A 25,229-nucleotide genomic window follows, 5' to 3' on the forward strand; every position below is an offset into this window, starting at 1 on the left:
TCAGCTGCTCTATCAATCAATTAAAAACAGCTTGGGCTGCCATCTAGCGCAAGATAGCAACTGCCAGTAATGCAGTGCAAATATTCACAATAGTACCATAGTACAAATAGATGCTTTGTCTGCTCACAATCTTTTATTTTTAACAAATTATTTTAATAAAATATAGCTAAACAAAACTTCTACGACCAAAATTGCCCAAAGCTCGCTAATAGCCCGAATCTCATTTACAACCAAAACTTTATTTATAGATTTGGATACCAAATAAGAGCGAAAAAGGGACCCGTACATAAAAACAGCAATTAGAAATAATATATATGATTATAGACTTTCTGAAGTAAGCCGCTTAAATGAGGAACTGTATATGAAAGCAAATTGGAACTCTGTGCCTGCTCCAGTTCAATATATTAAAGTTTATTTTATCTATTTGTCAGCTTTATACAATAATATTATATTTACTTATTTTTTACTTTTATCTCATCTACAGTGTTTAACGTCTTTTAATTGATTAGTTTGAACGTTTTTGTCTTATATCTATTGGGCAAGGGAGCAACAAAGAGTTTCCACAAAACGTCTCAACAATATCTGGAGTAAAGTAACGTGTCAGTTGACGTTACCAATACTCCGGAGGCAAACAACTAAACTAACGAACTTGAAACAACATAACATGTCAGCGGCTAAAGAAGAAACTTCAAAAACGAGCGCAACCACCAATACTACTCCAACGGTGGTCGCTCCATCTGGCCAACCAGCAATAGCAGCAACAGCAGCAGCTGCAGTAACAACATCTTATGCCAACGTTTTGCAAAATTTGGAAACTAAAAAAGGTGCCATTGCAAAGCTGGGTGGTGCTGGTGGTGCAACTGTGGTTGATGTTGCAGTTGCAGTCGATTCTGACAATAAAGAAAATCATCCAAATCTAAAAACGATTAAATCGTGGAGTGAAGAGGCCGCAGCTGAAGCGGTAAACGAAAATTTAACAACTATTGTGACTGAAAATATTACTGCGACAAGTATAAATACCAATGTAAGTGGGGAAAAGCGTGCTGCTAATACGGATGCTGGTGCTGAGAACTCTTCGGAAATCGATGATAATAATGATTTTGTACCCGTAATTTCACATCATCGACGTGATCGTAAGAAACCACGTCAAGACAAACCATTCGGACGTGAACGGCAAGGTCATGGTGGAATGGGTGGTAATCATGGTAATGAAAAAATATTTGCTGCCGGCATTGGAGGTAGTCGTGGTGGTGGTGATGGCTTAAAAAATAAACGTATGGTGGGAACAATTGGAACTCATGATAAAGATGGTGGTGATAAAAAGTATACATCTCGTCCAAGACAACGTGTTGGTAGTCCACGCAAAAGTGGCGGAGGCGCCGCTGGTGCACCAAAGTCACCAAAGGATCGCAAAGATACTTCACCTAGCGCTAGTGTCGAGAATACCAGTAGTAGCAATGAGGCTAAGAGTAGTGATGCTGAGTCGCCGGCGACTGGCGGAACTGCCACTGCTGCTGGGGCTGCCCCAGCACCACCACAACCGAAGAAATATATAGCTGCACCCCCTCCGAAAGTCAATGCTTGGAAGGTAAGTTATGTTATCTTAACATATAAACACATTAGCTTAGAAATGTTTGTCACACCTTTAGTTTTAATTGCGTATTAAAGTTTATAAGGATTTGAGCTATTTGAAACTGTTCATCTGTGAAAAAACACGCGTAGAGGTAATAAACAAATATGTATACGTAGAATGAGACAATGAAGAAAAAAACACAAAAACAGCAGCGTAGTCAGAACTCGGCCATTAATGGGGAAAGCGTTTATATGGAGTAACGAAACTCCAAACAAAGGGGCGGTTGTATTTTATTCAAGGATTTTAAAAATTCAACCCAAAAATGATACTGATAGGCTAAGGCCAGCTACATATTAAATACAAGAACATGGATGGATTTTCCCTCCCTATATATAATTGGCTTCTCTGTTCTACCGAAACTTTGCAATCAATTTATGACTAATTTCCGTGGACCTACAATCTTGAAACTTCCAAAACAATTCAGAACCCAACGGCAATGCAACATGAGGGCAAAATACCTACCTAGCGCCGGGAAAGTGATATTTAAAAAGCTCATCCGGGTTTTGGAAGTTGCGAGGTCGAGTACTAAGTAGCTTTCCAGTACCTTCTATACCTAAAACTTCGAAATTGCACATGATTTGGAGCGTTTTTATATGCAGTATTTAGGATAAATTCTTTTAGAGCTGATTAAATCATACGATTTATTTTTAAGTAACTTCTCATTGCACTTAGTCCACCGAGGCATTGCAACAAAAGCAAGCTAGAGACTTGAAATTTTGACATATTTCAGCCCCTAAGGGAGTGAAATAGCTTTTGTAAAAAGTTCCGCTAAACAAAAGGAGAAAAAATCCGGTATTGGGTCGAGATAATTAGAGATATTTGGAAAATTCAAGAGAGATCTCGAATTTTGCGTTCAATTTTTATTAACTTTCCAGAAAGCCAAATACTCGAAAATTTAAACGTATTTCACAGACCAAAGGGAGTGAAAAATAACCGGAAACTTCACTCATTGTTCAAAGGGAATAAAGGTGCAATTCAGGAACGTAATATCTAAACCCAGAGGAATTAAAGAAAGGGTGCCACAGGGTGGTGTGCTATTCCCGCTTTTGTTTAAATTTTATTTATCGAGGTTCCCTTCGCCACCGTGGTGTGATGGTAGCGTGCTTCGCCTACCACACCGTATGCCCTGGGCTGACACCCCGGGCAAAGCAACATCAAAATTTTAGAAATAAGGTTTTTCAATTAGAAGAAAATTTTTCTAAGCGGAATCGCCCTTCGTTAGATTTTGGCAAGCACTCCGAGTGTATTTCTGCCATGAAACGCTCTCAGTGAAAACTCATCTGCCTTGCAGATACCGTTCGGAGTCGGCATAAAACATGTAGGTACCGTCCGGCCAATTTGTAGGGAAAATCAAGAGGAGCACGACGCAAATTGCAAGAGAAGCTCGGCCTTAGATCTATTCGCGCCTTACGTTTATTTTATTTTTTCCATTCGCCACCAGGAGTTACTATCCTTTCCTACGCTGATGACTGCATAATAACGGCCACAGGCCCAGACCCACAGATCGATGAGCTTTGCAACAGAATAAACGGCTACCTCCCTGATCTCTCCAGTTTTTTCGCCTCGCGTAACTTGGTCGCCAAGCCTAAAAACTACTCACTGGAAGAAGCTGCAGGCCTGCCAAAATACTGCTCTCAGAATCGCCATGGGCTGTCTTCTTATGTCCTCAGAAAACCATCTACATAATGAGGCGAGAATACTTCCCATCAGGGAGAGAAATGAGATGCTAACCAAACCGTTCCTGTTGATCGCCCAGAAACCTGGGCATCCAAACAGATATCTGATTGATGAGCCAACACCGCCTAGGGGCTTAAGGAGTCATCTCCGTAAGCATTTTGAGGAAATACGGCACCTGAGAACCCAGCCGTATGAAGCAAAAAAAAAAAACAAGCAGGTCCTTGGTGAACTCCACAAACAGGCGTCGGACCTTTATGCCAGGAATTGCCCGGTGAATCCAGTACTCAAAGAAAAGTACCCAAAACTTGTGGAAAAGGAACGCATACTCCCCAGGGAAACGCGTGTCACTCTTGCTCAACTTCGTTTTGGATACTGTAACAGGTTAAACTCTTTACCTATCCAGAATCAACCCCGACATACAAAATGTATTCCCCGCTTGCAATGTGTCCCCACATGACACCAACCATCTCTTTAATTTTAATGTGGAACCAACGCCTCTAACACCCCTTTCATTATGGTCCACCCCTGTTGAAAAAGCAAGTTTCCTTGGACTCCCGTTAGAGGATATTGATGACAATTTGTGATCGGTCGCGGCTGTTAGGTGGGGCGAAGCACTGCTAAAACAACAACAACAAGGGGCTTAAGGAGTCATCTCCGTAAGCATTATGAGGAAATACGGAACTCAGCCGTATGAAGCCAAAAACACAAGGAGGTCCTCAGCGAACTCCACAAACAGCCGTCGGACCTTTATGCCAGAAATTAGCCGGTGAATCCAGTACTCAAAGAACAGTAACCAAAACTTGCGGAAGAGGAACGCATACTCTCCAGGAAAACGCTCAGTTGTTGCTCAGCTTCGATCTGGATACTGTAACAGAATCCTATCCAGAATCAACCCCGACATACAAAATGTATGCCCTGCTTGCAATGTATCCCCACATGACACCAACCATCTCTTTAGTTGTAATGTGGAACCAACGCCCCTAACACCCCTCTCATTATGTTCCACCCCTGTTGAAACTGCAAGTTTCTTTGGACTCCCGTTAGAGCATATTGATGACAATTTGTGATCGGTTGCACCTATTGGATGGGGCGAAGCACTGCTACAACAACAACATGACTAGAAGCAATTGTAATAAGTTGAAAGTAATAGTAATAATAACAACAATATTGCGAGATATACATCCGACTAGACTAAGGAAATCTTCGTTTCAAATTTGTAATGTGCAACTGTTACTTCTATTGAAAAAGAATAGTGGACTCAAATCCTTCCTGAACATTTGTACACATACATAACTGCATAGCAACTAAGTATTTTGTCATTCAATTAAAGCCGGTAAATCTAAAATAAATAATGTGTATGCATTATAAAAATTTTATATAAACGAGCTTTCGCTTTCTCAAAACACTTTATACTCGTAAATCTGGATACAACAGTAATTTAATGAAGAAAATCAACAAAAATTATTATGCAATATTTAGCCAACAGTACGATGACTGAATACTTGTTGTTGTGTACCAACGTTGAGCGTATGTAGTGGTAAAAGCGCGAAATTTGGCAGTTTGTGTAGAATTTGAGGGACGATTGATCACATAGCAGCTGACTGTGGCTCTCACCAGTATGGGCGTAATCCGACTGCAACAAGAAGGGCGTTTGGTTAGGGAGTTTATTTATGTTACACAAATTGCTCCTTATTATTAACAGAAGGGTTTTTGGAACCATGGAAGCTCTGCAAATCGCTTGGCGTTAATATTAAGAAAAAAGTAAATACATTTGTTGTTGTTGTTGTTGTTGTAGCGATAAGGTTACTCCCCGAAGGCTTTGGGGAGTGTTATCGATTAAACCTTCAGGCCATACCTCCCTTCCCACCCGCAAGTTCCATGAGGAGCTTGGGGACGCCACTGCCTCGTCTGTTAGTGAAACGGGATTCGCCGAAGGTGAGGTTGACAATTGGGTTTGGAGAAGCTATATATTGCGCTGGCAACCTGAAAAGGTTGCGCTACACAACACAAATCTGGTATTTGAGTCGCCTCTTACGACAGGTATACCTACCGCGGGTATATTCTAACCCCCTAACCCGCTGGGTTTCACAACGTACTGCTTTTTATTTTCTCACAGGACCTGTATGTTTTATACCGACTCTGGACGATATCGGAAAGAAACAATAGTCTTGACTGAGAAGCTTTTCATGGCAGAAATACACTCGGAGTGTTTGTCAAGTCATATTGGTGGCCGCCGTGGTATGGTGGTAGCGTGCCCCGTCTACCATACCGAAGATCCTGGGTTCAAGCCCCTGGCAAAGCAACATCAACAATTTAGAAACAAGTTGGTTCGCCACTCGGCAGTGGTTTGGCAAACACTTCGAGTGTATTCCTGCCATTAAAAGCCTCTCAGTGAAAACTCATCTGCCTTGCCGCAAATGAAAACTGCTTAATATATCTCACGGCTATATCTGGCCCCAGGTCTCTGAGTATTTACCAGAAACCTTTTGTTTAGCAATTAATTTTTTTTTTATGGGGAGTATCTCCAACACACTGTATAGATGATATTCCTAAGACATAAGAAGGCATCTCGTAGCGCGGTGTTTTGACAGTTTCCTCCAGCGTGTTTCATTTAGGCTCGGCAGCAATAGCTAGGAGCATTTTTCTGTTTTTGTGCCAAGTGCTTAAATATTTTGTTGCAGCTCTGGACTATAGGTACTTTGCAATTGTATGCCTACCAAAATGCAGGTCATTATCAAACATCACATCCACTAGTTTTGGTTTGCGGACATTTGGTACCACAGCGCCATCGACGTGAATGTCTAATATTGCCGACACTTGACACGTCCACGTCCTAAACAAGGTCGCCGAAGAGTTGGTTGGTGATATATTCGAGTACGGGAATGGAATTACCATGCAGATAGTTGTTAATTTTACAGCATGGCCCATCTTTGGAACGGACATAACCTTCTGCCATTACCACGCAGTCATCAGCGCAAGAAACTACTCAACACCTTTGGGTGGTGAATGGGGCTTCGAAAACTACACAAAAGTGGGGGTACAAAACCACCTTGTGTTACACCTTGTTAAAGGCTTGGATGTTGCATTCCTAAAGTGTATCGATGCTTGTCAACTTGACTTGCCGTGGTTGATCGTTTCAAAAGCTTTTGACAGGTACTGTTCTATGGTTGGATTCTTGAATCAATCATTCCGAGTGTATTTCTGCCATGAAAAGCTCTCAGTAAAAACTCATCTGCCTCGCAGATGCCGTTTGGGGTCGGCATAAAACAAGTAGGTCCCGTCCCGCCAATTTGTAGGAAAAATTAAAAAGGAGCACGACGCAAATTGGAAGAGAAGCTCGCCCTAAAATCTCTTCGGAGGTTATCGCGCCTTACACTTATTTTTTTTATTAATGGTATTCAGCGATGTGGCGGTGCTTTGTAAATTTCAAAAGCCATGCTCATGCTTGCCTGCAGGATCGCAGTGATATAAGGGAGCAGGACGACTTTCCTGTTCTTTGAACTTTGAAGAAGTAAAACTCCCAAACAATTGTTTAACATTCCCATTTTTCAATTTAACCAATATAGCGAGAATAGTCGTAATGTATACAAACAATAAGACTTCAAAAAATTTCTGTTTCCGTCAAAAAATTTCAAATGAATTCACCTTGAAATTCTAATACCATAAGCACTTCTAAGATTTTGACCGCAACTGTACGTCTGTTATCATTATGGACTTTACAAAAAAAATTTTGTTTTTATCTTTTTAAAAAAAAGTGGACGAACAAAACTTTTTACTGGATAAACGAATGACAACAGAACTGCTAACAGAGCTTCAACCCAGAAGAGGCAAGACCCACTGTGGCCTGTTTTGCAAGAGCCCAAGTTTTCAGCGCTACGTTTCTTTATTTTTAATTAATATGAAACGGTATCGATATGTTTATATTCTATTTAGTTACATATCTACATTCCAAGATATGAAAACGAAAGGGATTTTCTCTACATCCATACACATATAAATAGCCACAAAATATGAATGTGAAATTGTGCTTCAAAATCGTACATAAAAAATAAATGTCAGGGTTACAAATTTGTTAATACGCGGCAACAAATCGCCGCATAAAAGAAACTAATAATAAATGAGAGTTTGAAGACAAAATAAAAAAAGCCACTTTATAAAAACTATCTATTATCACTAAAAATTAAAATAAACTATAAGCACAGCCACGGGGCAATCGTTCAACACTTGTGTATATACCTATATAAAATCTAAAACACAAGCAAAGAAGTAAGGAAGGCTAAGTTCGGGTGTAACCGAACATTACATACTCAGCTGAGAGCTTTGGAGACAAAGTAAGGGAAAATCACCATGTAGGATAATGTGTTTTTATATGAGTATCAAATGGAATGTATTAAAGAGTATTTTAAAATGGAGTGGGCCATAGTTCTATAGGTGGACGCCATTTCGGGATATCGCGATAAAGGTGGACCAGGGGTGACTCTAGAATGTGTTTGTACGATATGGGTATCAAATGAAAGGTGTTAATGAGTATTTTAAAAGGGAGTGGGACTTAGTTCTATAGGTGGACGTCTTTTTGGAGATATCGACCAAAATGTGGACCAGGGTGACCCAGAACATCATCTGACGGGTACCGCTAATTTATTTATATATGTAATACCACGAACAGTATTCCTGCCAAGATTCCAAGGGCTTTTGATTTCGCCCTGCAGAACTTTCATTTTCTTCTACTTAATATGGTAGGTGTCACACCCATTTTACAAAGTTTTTTCTAAAGTTATATTTTGCGTCAATAAACCAATCCAATTACCATGCTTCATCCCTTTTTTCATATTTGATACAGAATTATGGCATTTTTTTCATTTTTCGTAATTTTCGATATCGAAAAAGTGGGCGTGTTCATAGTCGGATTTCAGCCATTTTTTATACCAAGATAAAGTGGGTTCAGATAGGTACGTGAACTAATTTTAGTAAAGATATATCGATTTTTACTCAAGTTATCGTGTTAACGGCCGAGCGGAAGGACAGGCGGTCGATTGTGTATAAAAATTGGGCGTGGCTTCCACCGATTTCGCCCATTTTCACAGAAAACAGTTATCGTCATAGAGTCTATGCTCCTACTAAACTTCACAAGGATTGGTAAATTTTTGTTCGACTTATGGCATTAAAAGTATTGTAGACAAATTAAATGAAAAAGAGCGGAGCCAAGCCCATTTTGAAATCTTCTTTAATTTTTGTATTTTGTTGCACCATATCATTACTGGAGTTGAATATTGACATAATTTACATATATATTGTAAAGCTATTAAATTTTTGTTAAAATTTGACTTACATTTTTTTTAAAGTGCGCGTGTTCGTCATCCGATTTTGTTAATTTTTATTTAGTACACATATTGTAATAGCAGTAACATTCCTGCCAAATTTTGTCATGATATCTTCAACGACTGCCAAATTACATCTTGTAAAACTTTTAAATTATCTTCTTTCGTCGCTTTATCCATCTTTGGTAATGAATTATCGCACTTTTTCGGTATTTCGAAAATTTTCGCGTCGTTGTAGTCCGATTTCGTTCATTTTAAATAGCGATCTGAGATGAGTGCCCAGGAACCTACATACCAAATTTCATCAAGATACCTCAAAATTTACTCAAGTTATCGTGTTAACGGACAGACGGACGGACATGGCTAAATGAATTTCTTTTTTCGGTCAGATCATTTTGATATATAGAATTCTATATTTATCTCGATTAGTTTACGCCGTTACGGATTACCGTTATGCGAACAAAATTATTATACTCTGTGAGCTCTGCTCAGCTGAGTATAAAAAGAACATCGTACGTACATCTCTCATTTGCTATATTGATCATCTGCAGAGAGCAGAAAAACTTAAGTGAATAAGCGATTTAGAAAGCTATTTGAAAACATTTGTCGTTTATAGTTAAAAATTTGTTTCTTTTCATATGCAATTTTATTACCTTGAAAACTTAATTTTTTTTGTCAAATTCAATTTGTAAGAATATTTACATATGCAAACACTTTCATTCTTTATCGAAGTGAAATTAGCAAATCGGAATAAAAACAATAGAAAAACAAGTAAAGGTGTCTAAGTTCGGGTGTAACCGAACGTTATATACTCAGCGTGAGCTTCAATTGTATATTTCATTTCAAATAAATTACTTTTCTACATAACACTTGGCACCGCTACAATAAAACTTGATAAGTGAAATATCATTGATTCAAAACAATTTTTTGCTAAGTTATAGCTTATTATTCTAGTCTACGACCCTTTTAAACTTGTTTTACATCTAAGTTGCCGTGGTCTTTAACCGATCTCGTCCATTTTTACCAGAAATATTTTCTGCTATAAGGAAAATATGTGTACACAATTTCATTACGATATGTTAATTTTTCTTCGAGTTATGGCTCCCGAAACATAGAAAATTGCATAACGCAAAGGCACCGAATTCCGACCACTGACCGATATCGCAAAATGAATCGCTCAAAAGATAAAATAAAAGCCCTAGAGGTTATTAGAAAATATGGGTTTCTGATAGAAAAGGAACTTTAATTTGAAAATATATGCATCCTTTTTTCTTATAAAAGCTTAAATATAAATTTTTTTCGATTAAATCTTTTAAGTCTGAATATAATCTGACAGCACCGTTTTCCGACCGACTGACTACAAATGTTCCTGTATCCGACCACTAAGTACCTAGATTCCGACCACCCAATTCCTTCCTTGTAAAATCAGCAATATGGCTCAGAATGGGAGAATAAATTTTTAAAAACACAAAATTTTTGAATATTACTTCAAAATATTTATTAAAAGTTTTATAAAAAATTAGCAAAAATAAATTAATACATATATACACAACTACTTATATGCGTTTAATGGAGGGTTATACTACTCTTCTGTCAGAGTTGGCTTACTTCCGGAACATCCCACGGCTTGATACGAGAGCCGGACCAATACTTGCTTTTCTTGAGGCGACAGATAAAAACCACTCTCATCACAATTGAAGATACGTTTCGGATCTTGGAGAAGTTCCAAAAAACATTTTCCACAAAATACTGCCGTATTTTTAAAAACCAACTCCTAGTTAATATTATTCTCCGAAACCATGGATCTGCATATTGTGAGATTGTGGAACTCTTTTCGAAACTTCCGGGTGGCAAGCTAGAAACCCATTATACCATTTTTTACCCGGTTTGTCATCTTTGAAAGGATTTTTACGGTTTAAACTCTTAATTAACTTAGTGACAGAGTCCAGCAACTGGGTCTTCGTTATCGGAAAACCAACTTCACCCAATTCTAGAATCCATTGCACCAGATACATCTCTTCAGAGCTTGTCAATACCGCTGGACCCCCTATATTGCCTGGATTTTCTTTTAATGTGTCTAATATCGTTGTTTTTGGAACCTTGTACGTTTTCGCAGCTTGGTTTTTGCTCATTTTTTTCTCTTATCTCTTGTAACGCTTTTTCCATATTCTCCTGCGAATACTTCAACTTCTTTTTCATGACGAATAACCTGGAAAAAAATACATGCGATTTCAAACAGGGACAGCGAAATAAATCGAATCCAGTTTCCGACCAAACCCAAATTTACTTAATATGTCCTCGAATCCGAGTTTTATTCAAATTTTTTAGCACGTTTCTACTTCCACGGACTTATAAGAATCTAACAATATAGTAATTATGCAATTATATCTAATAAACTTAAAGTAAAAGACTTTAAAACCCGATCGGTTTTTCGAAATAAATTGGAAATAAATCGAAAAAATAGAGCAAACTTTAACGTAAATTACAAAAAATCCATTAAAGTATTAATAGGTCGGATACCGCTGTATTATAAAAAAATATCTTAAAGAATAAGTAAATAAGCACTAAACACTCACAAAATAACATAAAAAAATAGAAAATTAGTTTTAAGTTACAAACCTGAAAATTTCTGTTACCGACCAAATGGTCGGTATTAGTATTTTTTAGATCCCCTCTTTCTGTCCACAATTAATTGACCGATAAATATATTAAGATAATCAAATTTTTCTTGCATATAAAAATCTAAAGACGTTAAAACACTAATAAATCATATAAAATAAATAAATGTCAAACTTACCGCTGAATAGTTTAAAAAAATCGCACTTCTTATTTTGTCCGGTTTATGTTTTTTTCGCATCAAATTTGATGCGAACTGTACTGCTGCGTATCTTTTATTAAACTGACAGAGTATCCGTTAAAGTTTTAAACTCAAGTTTTGACATTGACGCACGATGATTTCGCGAAGTGAATGAGGTCGGTTTTACGGCTTTTTAGCTATTTTTTATATGATCATATTTCTCTAATATCAATTATTTTTTATATGTTTAAACCAATAAAAAATAAAATGGTCGAATAGAGGAGGCCGGACGGTAGACGGTCATAAAAGGGGCGGTGCCACCCATATTTTTTAAAATTTGAAGTTTTTATTATTAATTGTTATAAATCCACTTGGGAAATGAAATACCATTGATATTAAGCTCTTTTTTGCAAAGATATAGCTTATTTTATTCGCCCACGACCCTTTTAAAAATCTTTTATATAAAAGTGGGCGTGGTCCTTAACCGATTTCGTTAATTTTTCTTCAAGGCATTCTTTATAGTAAAGGCAACCTCTCTGCCGAATTTTGTTACGATAGGTTTAACGGTTTTCGATTTATGATTAATAATATCTGTAAAATTGATTTTATCACAAGTGGGCGGTACCACGCCCATTTAAGCATTTTTTTTTGTAATTTTTATCAAGAGTCTCAATATCAGTCAACATGTCAAATTTCAACATTCTAGGTGTATTATTTACTAAATAATCAGGTTTTTTGTGTTTTCCAAAATGTTATATATACAAAAAGTGGGCGTGGTTATCATCCGATTTCGCTCATTTTCAATACCAATCTATTCTGGGTCCAGATAAGCTCGTGTACCAAATTTGGTGAAGATATCTCAATATTAACTCAAGTTATCGTGTTAACGGACGGACGGCCGGACGGACATGGCTCAATAAAATTTTTTCTCGATACTGATGATTTTGATATATGGAAGTCTATATCTATCTCGATTCCTTTATACCTGTACAACCAACCGTTATCCAATCAAAGTTAATATACTCTGTGTGCAAAGCACGATGGGTATAAACATTGAGTTTTCTACGTATTTATTTTGACTTCGCAACAAAAGTCTACACTTTTCTGGCGTCGTTGTGGTTATACATAGTTATGTATCTACATTTCGTCAACGCCTTGGTAAAAGCTGCTTACTCTATTCAACGAAAAGACTCAATTAACTGAAAATGGCACTCAACGTTCTAAATTTCAAATTTATATAAATATATGGAGTTAGCAGCTTTTAACTTGTTTTATTTTTGGTAACTACTGGCAGAGCTGGCAGACGATGTTTTGCCCTAACTTTGGTCTATCTGCATAATTTTTTAGTATTTCTTGCCTCTTACTCTCCGTCACCCTTTTCCTTATCCGTCACCCTATTCCTTACCAAATTTCAGGCAAATTGAACCATGAATGGAATTCATTCGAATAGATCGGTCCATGGTCCACTTCAAGGGGAAAAAATATTGTAAATATAATTTAGGCGAAGGGGGCTACCTATTATAGGTTTACGCCGACCGGTTTATAGGCGGCGGCGGCGTAGGCTCTATTATATACCGGCGGCGTCGTCGGGGCCGGCGCGCCGACAAAGTAATCGGCGTAAACCTCTAAACTGAATGGCTGGACTTCAGAGCGTCACATTGTCCACAACTAATGAATATGGAAACATACTGCTGACTTCAGTGGTATGTTTGACAATTTGGAACAATATCATAGAGTTGCGGATTAGTATCTGGGAGGCTTTTTAATACGAAAATTTAAAAAAATAATATTTGGAAATGATTTTTTTTATATATGTATATTTAAGGAAATAGACGTTTCAGTCATTTCGGAAAGATCCGGGGTTCTACCTCAAAATCTCGCGGATCATTTAAGAAATTTCAGGAGTAGCTCCTCTTGGAGGGAGGGAGAAATACTTAAGATGGCCACACTTTTGTAGCGTAGTTTCACCGAAGTAGATATTCTGGGCTAACTCTAATGCTCGTCGTCGGCACGATTTGTTTAAATCATGTATGGCTCCATGCTGGTTACGCACAAAGGCGATTTACGGTTGCTATCAATTATGTACTAATAGTCATGATTCTCGTGGCACAGTTTTACCAATTAGCATCAATGCTGGCTTATTGTTGATCGCGCCAAAGGGCGCTTTCAGTTTTTTCGGTTGTTTCTAAGAGCTACAATTTCCGACGTGCGAACAGTAGCAATTCTTACCACCAGTGTCGACCACGCATCCTCGCTTCCCAAGGCAGTCGGTTCTATGTACCGGAACGACTCGGGATTTTTCCCGACCAAGGACTGTCATTTCAGTGTGACCCCATCTAATTTGTTTCGTCCCTCCCACAAATTGTCATCCTCCCAGCAGCTCCTTGCAGCAGGACTGCTCCATATTCTCTTACTCCGGGAAGGCATCGAATCCAATCCGGGTCCGTCTCCTGACCCCGGTCCTGAGAAATGGTTTTGCTGCATCTGCCGGAAAAGAATCTTTTTAGGACGGTCATACTCTGTTCAGTGTGTCTCGTGCAAGGGATGGTTGCATCGGACAGGTTGTTCTGGGCTTGATCCCAAAACCCGACGTCCACGTAACTTTTATAAATCTTTTGTGGCTCCTTGCTGTTCACGCCCAAGGGCGTCCCGTAGTCTACGTCTCGTTACTGCAGGACCTGGAAGGGTCTACCCTTCCCCCATGTCTTAAAAGGTGGACCGCAAATTATCTGGGTGGTCGGCAGGCATCGGTGCAATTTAGAAACGAAACATCAAAACCAAAGAGAATTAAACAGGGGGTGCCACAGGGTGGTGTCATATCCCCACTTTTGTTTAATTTCTACATATCTAAGCTACCTTCACCACCGGAAGGAGTCACAATCGTTTCCTACGCCGATGACTGCACAATAATGGCCACAGGCCCAAAGATCGATGCGCTATGCAATAAAATAAACGGCTATCTCCCTGATCTCTCCAGTTTTTTCGCCTCGCGAAACCTGGCATTATCACCGACTAAATCTTCCCCGACCTTATTTACAACATGGACGCCCCAAATGTCGACCATTTTGAACATCCACGTCGATGGCACTACGCTACCGACTGTCCTACATCCCAAAATCTTGGGTGTGACGTTTGATCAGGATCTACATTTTGGTGAGCACGCAGCCGCAATTGTTCCGAGAATTCAGAGCCGTAACAAAATCCTCAAATCCCTCGCTGGCAGTACTTGGGGAAAAGATAAAGAAACGCTCATGACTACATACAAAGCAATTAGCCAGCCGATTACGTGCTACGCGTCACCCATATGGTCGCCAAGCCTAAAAATCACCTACTGGAAGAAACTACAGGCCTGCCAAAATACTGCTCTCAGAATCGCCACGGGCTGTCTTCTTATGTCCCCAGAACACCATCTGCATAATGAGGCGAGAATACTCCCCATCAGGGAGAGAAATGAGATGCTGACCAAACAGTTCCTGTTGAATACCCAAACACCTGGGCATCCCAACAGACATCTGATTGATGAACCAGCACCGCCTAGGGGCTTAAGGAGTCATCTCCGTAAGCATTTTGAGGAAATACGGCACCTGAGAACCCAGCCGTATGAAGTGAAAAAACACAAGCAGGTCCTTGGTGAACTCCATAAACAGGCGTCGGACCTTTATGCCGGGAATTGCCCGGTGAATCCAGTACTTAACGAAAATTATCCAAAACTTGCGGAAGAGGAACGCATACTCCCCAGGGAAACGCCTGTCACTCTTGCTCAACTTCGTTCTGGATACTGTAACAGGTTAAACTCTTACCTATCCAGAATCAACCCCGACATACAAAATGTATGCCCCGCTTGCAATGTGTCCCCACATGACACCAACCATCTCTTCAATTGTAATGTGGAACCAACGACTCTAACACCCCTTTCCTTATGGTCCACCCCTGGTGAAACGGCAAGTTTCCTTGGACTCCCGTTAGAGGATATTGATGACAATTTGTGATCGGTCGCGGCTATTAGGTGGGGCGAGCATTGCTACAACAACAACAACAACAACCACGCATCCTGTCCCTTATACCATATGCCAGCACAGAAGCTATAGGAATGCGACTTTGAACTCATACCTTCGTCGACGTCACTTCCTTGAAGCTCTAGGTGTAGCTCCGAAGACTTTTTGGATGGATGTTTTTGTCGCGCTATGCTGCCGAGCTACACCAAAGAAACACCTTGAAACGTTAACGTTAGGGAGTAACTATTCGGCCTAGGATGCCGCCCTCGTAATCATAAGCAATCTAAGTGGATATCATTGCGTAATTCATGGGTGAGAATTGTATAATCCTTGGCGCATCTACATAGTTAATTCAAACTTTACAAGGACCGTGGATAAAAGTTTTAAAATGTAGAACAAAATTTGCAGATGTTTGTGTTCGAAATATTTAAAACATGTTCGACTTGGGTCATTTTATTTAAACTCATTGTTCTTTATCAATTTTTTGAAAAAAATTATGCGAAGTGAGCCTTTAAATTTATTATATAACATTTCTTTTATCTTACTTACTTACTTACTTAACTGGCGCTTAACCGTCTAAACGGTTGTGGCCGTCCAACAAGGCACGCCAGTCGCTCCTTCGCTCCGCAAACCGGCGCCAATTGGACACACCAAGGGAGTATAAATCGTTTTCCACCTGGTCCTTCCAACGGAGTGGGGGGCGCCCTCTACTTCCGCTTCCATAGGCGGGTTCCAATAGAAACACTTTCTTCGCCGGAGCATCATCTTTCATTCGCATAACATGGCCTAGCCAGCGCAGCCGCTGCGTTTTAATTCGCTGGACTATGTTGATGTCTGCGTGTAGCTCGTACAGCTCATCATTAAATCATCTTTGGTACTCGCTATCGCCAACGCGTAGAGGTCCATAAATCTCTCATCTGCTGTTGTCATGGTCCATGTTTCTGCTCCATATGGCAGGACGGGTACGATAAGTGACTTGTGAGTTAAATACCATAGTTATTGCAAACTTTGTTAAGTTAGACCTTTAGGAAAAGTGGGCGTGGTCTTTAACCGATTGTGATTATATTCACTCAGTCTATATAATTTGGCAAGGATAGTGTCTCCGCCAAATTTCAATGTAATGTCTTTAACGGCTTTTGATTTACGGCTTGTTAAAGTTCCAAATTTTGTTCTTCTAAATGAGCACCACCATGCCCATATTCAAATTTTTTTTTGGAATTTATGTTTTGCATCATAAAACCAATCCACCTTCCAAATTTCATTAGCTTAGCAGTATTCGTTTTGAACTACGTAATTTTTTCCTCTTCTAAATTTTCGATATCGAAAAAGTGGACGTGGCTTTCGTCCGATTTCTCTCATTTTCAATACCAATCTCTTCTGGCTCCAGATAAGCCTGTATACCGTATTTGGTGAAGATATGAAGGTTAAAAGCCCGGGTAAATTTTCTGTCAGAACGTAAAGGGCGCCCAGGGGGCCAATGTTCAGAGAGTGCTTAGATTCTAGGGGGAGTCTTCTATGTCCTCTTAAATGGAGGCAGCGATGAATAACCCAGCGAAGATCACAATGTTCCAGCTAAACGGGTGTACAATCACAAGCTCTTGCCATGGTACAATGCAATGTCTATATGAAAACCTTTTCCATTTGGATAATGGCATCCGGTTGCACGGCAACACCACCGTGCGTTCCAATACCTTTCAAAGCTAAGCATAAATAATTCGCTGCATCATGGTATGAACTTTTTTCTAATTGGGTATAAGTTGCAATTCCACAATTAAGCGATGTGAACAACTTTTTCGGAGCAAACAAAATTGTATACTACATCGTCACAAATAACCCCTATTGCTAGTGTGATCGGAGCCTCCAAGTGAAAACTTTATTATTATTTTTTTTAAGGAAGAGGCAACATGTCTCCGAAGAGAATGCTTTATTGTCAACTTCCCCAAAAATGAACTCTCCTCGCTTTTGAGGTGAGACCACAGGCCACGCGATTCTTCCAATAGGGTTCCGAACCCAATGACCGGAGATGAGAACTGAATACAATTATCAATCATAAAATATATACAGATCAGATCCAGCAATTGCAGTTTTTAACGACCGTGATAGGGACGTGTGTGTATATACACAACTTTTTCAATGTGTCGATTCGATCCGCCACGCAATTTCCATATAACATTTAACAAAGAAATTTCTACCCAAAAATACATATTAGGAACTCCAGAAAATTAAAACAAGTTTTGATGTACCATTAATTTTTTGACTACAATCTATCTACTTGAATATACAGAATAATACACCACTTTACCCACTTGTCGGTTAAAACAGTTTGCCGAACACTGACTACGAGTGTGTACGTGGTGTTAAATATTTAACCTTTTCTCATTTCACTAATTTCTCCGCTAGATGGCAGAAAAGTTCTTAAAGCTTTCAAAGCTTTCCCTTTGTCTAGATTTATGTATGAATTTTGTGAATAAATAAGAACGAAACGTTAAGCTATAATTAAGCTAAATGAAACATACGTACATATGTATGTACATTAGACTGGGTCGATTTATTAACCGATATCGAGCCATCGATTTCTCGATAGGAAAAAAAAAGTTCCACTACGCATACCCAAAAAAATAATTTTCGAGCCTGCGAAATTTAATTTTTTTGACTTTTTTTCGACTTTAATTTTTAAGGTTTTTTTCATGACCTACTAAAAAATTTTCATTTGATTGTAAAATTTTCATGTAGACCCTGTCCGACCCAAAAATGTCCGTTAAAAACGTTGTCGATAACAGTTTTTTGAAAAAAGCGAACATTTTTGGGTCGGACAGGGTATAAGTATGTATGAAATTTTTTTAGTAGGTATGTCATGAAAAAAACTTTAAAAATCAAAGTAAAAAAAAAGGAAAAAAATGAAATTTCGCAGGCTCGAAAATAATTTTTTTTGGGTATGTGTAGGGGAACTTTTTTCCTGAGCCCAAATCCTATCGAAAAATTGATGGCGCGATATCAGTTAACTTTCGTCCTTACAAATCGACCCTCCCTAATGTACATATCTATACACACACGATGCATGTGTGTGATTGCAATTTACAATGAAGAGGCCAAAGTTTTTCTGTTTTTAGTATATTGTGTGTTCCTTTACGTTTTTACTTATAATTTTCGCATACTTTTCTAGTATGCAGGTTTGTAGTACAATAAATTTTAAGAAATGAACTGTGCCCCCTTTTCTGGAAAAAGGGCAAATTCGATGTATCTCACCAGAGCAGTAGGGAAATTGAAAGAAAAGAGAAAAGGAAAAGAAAAGTCAGAGCCAAAATAAAAAACCGAAATAGGGCAGGAAAAATAGGTGATGAGCGACGAAGCGGAAAAGGGAAGTGGGAGCAATAGAAGGAATAAGGATGAGAATTTGAGGAAAAGTGAGAATAATGTTACCCTTAACAGGAAGATTAAGAACCAAATTAAGAGGAGTATGGGAAACATCGACAAAGTAATTAAAGTGATAGTGGGTCGAGTAAGTTGAACTTGAAAGACGCATAGGGGAGTGAAAATAAGAGAGGAATAATAGAGTGAAACAGAGGGAGGGCTGGTGGATAGACAACACACAATAATGTCTATGGGTTTGAGCATAGAGTTGGAAGTTTCTGATGTTGTTCCACACGTTTCCAAGGTTTGCTACTACTACTATATGAAGGGACGATGATAAAAAGTGTATTTTATGAGTGGATAAAAGCGAAATTTATACAAATATCCGTAAAGAGCGGTAAAAAATAAAGCGGAAATAAAAGCTGGACTTATCATTTTTTCTTTTAAAACATGGACCTATCGTTTTTTCCATAAGAAGCAGACATACTGGATCATTCAATTCGAAATAATTTCATTGATATTTTAACTGATATTTTATAAGTTTCGGTTTTATTCAATCATAAAATACACACTTCTTATCGCCGGCCTTTCATGTAAAATAAAAATGTTATATTCAAATAACTTCTTTTTTATCATTAGGTAAAACTATATCTTACCTCTGATTTTTTGAGGCATCGTTGCTATAAAACTTCTGCTGCTATATATTTCTACATGATTCACCTTCTCTCCTTTTGAAGGAGCCTGGTCTACATATGTAGGTAAATGTTGACACTCGAAACCGTATACCGTCAATACCAAGCTTTCGTATACTAAGTGTCCCAGATACTTATCCGAATCCTCACGATATTGTTCCCAATCGTCATCTCATTGACTTCAACGGTCTGATCCCATATTCCCATAAGTATACAATGGGATACTCTGAAGATATAGCCATTCAATGTCGTCGATTTAAAAGATTTACTTAATTCCTCTTGGCACTGACGGAAGTGTCAAATCTGTGTGGAACGAGCGTTTGATACTGAACGAAGTGTCAAAATTGCCATCGCAACTGATATAGGCATGCATTAATTGACGAAAAGGGGAGCGAAATCTCAGATATGTGCTTCTGCGATGGTAAATTTTCTCTACCTAAGAAGTACAACGCTGCCCAACAGCCTCTTGTGAACGAAACAACTGTATCTTAATTGTAAGCCTTACAATGGTTGCAGCATCATGTTTCATACAGAGAATGCACAGTGGGCTGCACACACTTGCACTTTTCGCATGTGCTTGCCTTAGCTAGATTAATTCTCAAGTCTCAAGCTCTTATAATATTTTGGACAATTATATGTATGTATATTCGTCATGAACAGAAGAAGTTTCGAATGTTTAATTTGAAAGTATTTTAAATACAAAAAATTATTAATTTGTATAGACAACTTTGAAACGCATTTATACCCACACCGCTATTCTAGAGCATTTTTTTATATTTGATTAAATAATTAAATGTTTAGTGATAAGGCCTAACCTTGAAGTCGGTGAAATTGTTTTCGACTTCCACAATTATTTCAACTTTATCACAAAATAATCACTCAAAAGCATCAATCATCAAATTTCGAATGAAACTCATGGTTCTTATTCTTCATGAAGAAGTCTAAAAATTCGGAAAAAAATACGTTTTATTGGCTCACCCTATTGTACGACAGGAAGTAACGAATATTTACATTCGAATTAGCTTATACGGAAGATTCACATCCGATGTGACATTAAAAACATGAGTCAATTACGTAGCATACGGCTACTAAAAGAATACGGACCTTACAACCTTGCCAATTTCGATTCGGTTGAAATGACTGGAAGCTGGCAGTAAATCTGGTTACTGTAATCAAAGTTTAGCTTCTCCTGAAAGTCTAGAGGCAACTTAGCTGGCATTTTAAATCCCTAAGGTTAAAGTGAAAGCTACACTGCCAAGAAAAAAGTGGGTAAAATCAACAGAACTACGGGTCAATTCAACCAAAATTTCTGTTAATTTTTATCCATCGCCATATCTGTTGAATTAATTTCGCACAAATTATTGATTTTGAAATAATTGCTTTACCAGTCAAATCACAAAAAAATCATCAAACGTACGCCATAGCTCTGTTAACTTAGCAATTGTCCCTGTCACCCTAAAAATGCCAATGAAAGTGTCAAAATAAGAGATTTGCGTCAACATTAGAATAACATTGACGGCTGTTGATATGACAGACATTTCTATTGCACCATGGTCATAAGAACAAAGTAATAAGCGCCGTAAACCTAAGTTTCTTTTTCAAATTAGCTGATTTGCCTAGCAGTTTTTCGCAGTAAAAAAGACCAGTGAAATCAGTTCTGAGAATCTGTAATTTTTACAACAGTTTCTCTTTTGTTGAAATGACTAATCTAATAATGCCAACAATTTTATTGAATGCCTGTTAATTCAAGATCTAAATAGCCGACTTGTTGCTTTTACTGGCGTCATTTCTTACGTTCTAGAATCTTTAATCTCAAAACAATAAAAAACCGAACACTAAGAAAACCGAACCCTGCACGCTGAAACGCTATTCGATTGCCGGAAAAACAGCGAATGGGTGCTACCAGATGGCTGTTCCTCTGGTTTTTCTTCCAATATCTGCATTAGAGCACCCACAGAAATAAAGTGCTAATTTTCTTCGAATTTTCTGAAAAAATGGGGATAAAAAATAAGATCTGTAAAATATCTGGCCATCTGTAGTGAAAAAATTCCATGGAAATTTGACCTAAAGGCTAAAAATGCACTAAAAAATTGTATATGTTTTTATTGGCTAATATCTCGTAAACCAGTAATTTTAGGAGAACTAATGACTTTTATTTAGATTGGAGTCAGGAGTAAATTGCCCATATAAATGTTGTACTTGCGAGTGCCCTTTCAAGGACTTTTAATAAGTCGAAGTTAATTTTTTATTTTTTATTTGCTTGTAATGGTCAAATAAAATACATCCAAAATAATGGATTAGATAAGCTATACACCGTTTGGTAGGATATTAACCACAGCTTCATTTTAACATTGCATTTTAATTGTATTAACATTTTTGCAATGGTGGCATGACGTAAAACTAAGTAAAAACGGTTTTTAGATTTCTAAAAACGTACAGAATGAGATAATTCAGGGGCACAGTTCTAATTTTATATGCTATGTTAAAGTAAAATGGTAAATATTAAGTAAAGAATCAAATTAAATAATAATATGAAACGTTTTGAAGTCTATAAAACAATATTAAAAATTTTCTTTTGGACAGTTTTTGTTTAAATAATCTATAAATTTTGCATGCATTTTCTCATAGCTATTATAATTTAGTAGGATAATTCTTTCAATTCCGTCACGCCTTATCACTGGAATTTCGAATTTTTCGTATAAATTGATTAGTCGTTCTGCCAAAAATAAAGCACTGTCTTTTGCAATTTTTCTTTTGTTTTGCATTTATTTATTTATTAGTCTACAAATTTTACAATTAATCAGACTAAATATAATTACGGATTACAGAATAAATTATAAATAACAAAATACACTCAACACCTTTCTTCTGCTGGGAAGCGCATCTGCATTCCAGCATTTCTTTTTCTTTCCTATGTAGCACAATTTGTTTATTTATGTTCTTATATTTACTTAGTTTCAAAGACTTACCAATTAAGAACACGCTTCTAGATTTGTTTTCCATTGTGCTGCCTTATCATAATTATTTTTGTTATAAATTTCTTGGCCTAGAGCTCACAATTACAATGCATTTTTATTATAAATATATCTCCAAGCCCTTTGTGCCAATTTAGTACCGGTTTACTGGCAAAAATATCTTATTTAATAAATAAATTTTTAAGAATTCGTAAAAAAAAATCTTTGACTTATGAAAAGTCCTTAAAAGGACACTCGCTGGTAAAAAATTTATATGTGCTTATATGTTCTTTATGTTATTATTTCTCCATAAAATATTTGCTTACGAGATGTTACCCAATAAAGACATTTATGTACAATTTTTAGTGCATTTTTAGCCTTTAGGTCAGGAGCGCATGGAATATTTTCACTACAGATTTTTTTGCAGATCTTGTCGTTTATATGGAGCGAAGAGGATTAGAACTTTACCCCTGAATTATCTCATTCTGTATATTTTTAGAAATTTAAAAACCGTTTTTACTTAGTTTTACGCCAAACCACCATCAAAAATGTTAATAAAATTAAAATACAATGTTAAAATGAAACTGTGGTTAATATCCTACCAAACGGTGTATTGCTTATCTAATCCATTATTTTGCATGTATTTTATTTGACCATTAGAAAAAAAATAAAAAATTTACTTCGAGTTATTAAGCCCTTGAAAGGACACTCGCAAGTACAACATTTATATGGCAATTTACTCCTGACTCCAATCTAAATAAAAATCCTTATGCCATTAGTTCTCCTAAAATTACTGGTTTACGAGATATTAGCCAATAAATACACATACAATTCTTTAGTGCATTAGTATATTTTTAGTATTTTGAAAACAAAGTGAAACGACCTTGATAGGGTTCAACGAGGTCCAATACAGTTGTTTGCCCGACATTTGGGCTAGTACGCTCGTGTACTCGAACGATCTAATTTCATATCCAACAAAAGCCTGTCTAACAGGTTACACTCCTAAACGTTTCTGGAATTGAATTGCCTATTCCTAAACATGCGCCATAACCATCCCTGGGTGGCATCAAAATCCGATTCTATGGCAAAAAGTATACCATTTTGGGAGATAGCCCCCATATCTCCCAAAATGGTATACTGGACATTTAATACAGTTGTGAAGCCAATATTTATCTAAGTTTCCTTAGTTTGTTGGCCGTAGACCACGCAAAACACAGCCAAATTGAAATTAAGAAAACTACATAGACTTGGTTGTATTGGCATAATGGGTGAGATGTGAACGTCCCTGCAGATGAGCTTAGTGCCTAATAGAGAAAGGGGGTCAACAATTGCTGCACTAAGACTTCAAAATATCTTTGAGCCAAGGAAATCCCGTATTGCAACTACGTGATGCAATGGCCCTTACTCTCAGAATCTCACGGAATTTGTATGTGTCCATTGTAGACAGACTAAATGATCTGACAGCTATATACAAGTAGTTCGTTTTCGTTTAATACTAAGTTTTGATAGTACACAAAATTTGAAATCCGCCACTTGGGATCTGTGTGCAACCAACCATCGATATATACCTACTAAGCATACAAATAAAATACAGTTATTGAGATCAAATCCATGTATGTATTTATTTATAAAACGTATCAAAACAGTTTGTTGATTATTATAAAAATGTAAGGAACGATAATGGCAGAATGCATGACTATATATATTCTGCACATAAGAAAGTAGTAGTAAAAGATATTCAAGAAAATGTAAATGTCTTCTTTGCTTTTCTTAGGCATTAAGCTTATAAATGTTTATGTACGGTTATGTGAAAAATAATATGGTCTCCCTTTAAAACGGTATGGTTCCCAAACTATATTTATTAGTTTTTAAGAATTCCAATTTAAAATATCGTTCTAACTATAACACAAACTATATATATATACATTTCAAAGCTTACATAAAGCTCCCAACAATTAATCAAATTGTCATCAGTTTTCCAGACCTATTAAAGACTTTCAAAAAATTTCAGAGTGTGCAGTTTTGTAGCTCATCTAACTGTAGTGTAATAATGTGCAAGTTTCAAGAGAATGTTCGCAAGTTTATACCCAGCTGTACTTGTAGACAGGGTACTAACTTTGATTGGATAACGGTTGGTTGTACAGATATAAAGGAATCGAGATAGATATAGAGTTCCATATATCAAAATCATCAATATCGAAAAAAAATTTGATTGAGCCATGTCCGTCCGTCCGTTAACACAATAACTTGAGTAAATATTGAGATATATTTGGTACACGAGCTTATCTGTACCCAGAATAGATTGGTATTGAAAATGAGCGAAATCGGATGAAACCCACGCCCTCTTTTTATTACATATATAACATTTCGGAAAACACAAAAAACCTGATTGTTTAGTAAATTCTACACCTAGAATGTTGAAATTTGACGTGTGGACTGATATTAAGACTCTTGATAAAAATTTGAAAACAATTTTTAAAATGGGTGTGGCACCGCCCACTTGTTATAAAATCAATTTTACAAATATTATTAATCATAAATCAAAAATCGTTAAACCTGTCGTAACAAAATTCGGCAGATAGGTTGCCTTTACTATAAGGAATGCTTTGAAGAAGCACTGCTACAACACCAAGAAACATTTACAAAATCGGTTAATGGCCACGCCCACTTTTATATAAAAGATTTTTAAAAGGGTCGTGGACGAATAAAATAAGCTATATCTTTGCAAAAAAGAGCATTTCCCAAGAGGATGTCTAACAATAAATAGGAAAAATTTCAAATTAAAAAAAAATGGGTTTTATGAGTAAGCAAT

At 37.3% G+C, this 25,229-nt stretch overlaps 1 protein-coding gene across 2 annotated transcripts in view; it reads left to right on the top strand.

The window, feature by feature from the left end:
- Positions 1-25,229, top strand: part of larp (La related protein) — a 91,147-nt gene that overhangs the window by 3,036 nt on the left and 62,882 nt on the right. For both annotated transcript variants that reach the window (XM_067762213.1, XM_067762214.1), the window contains exon 2: positions 485-1,588. In XM_067762213.1, coding sequence (XP_067618314.1) covers positions 665-1,588 — 924 coding nt within the window. In that variant the 5' untranslated portion in view covers positions 485-664. The remainder of the gene's footprint in view (positions 1-484; positions 1,589-25,229) is intronic.

Source organism: Eurosta solidaginis, chromosome 1 (assembly GCF_040869045.1).
Source record: "Eurosta solidaginis isolate ZX-2024a chromosome 1, ASM4086904v1, whole genome shotgun sequence".
Classification (NCBI taxonomy): domain Eukaryota; kingdom Metazoa; phylum Arthropoda; class Insecta; order Diptera; family Tephritidae; genus Eurosta; species Eurosta solidaginis.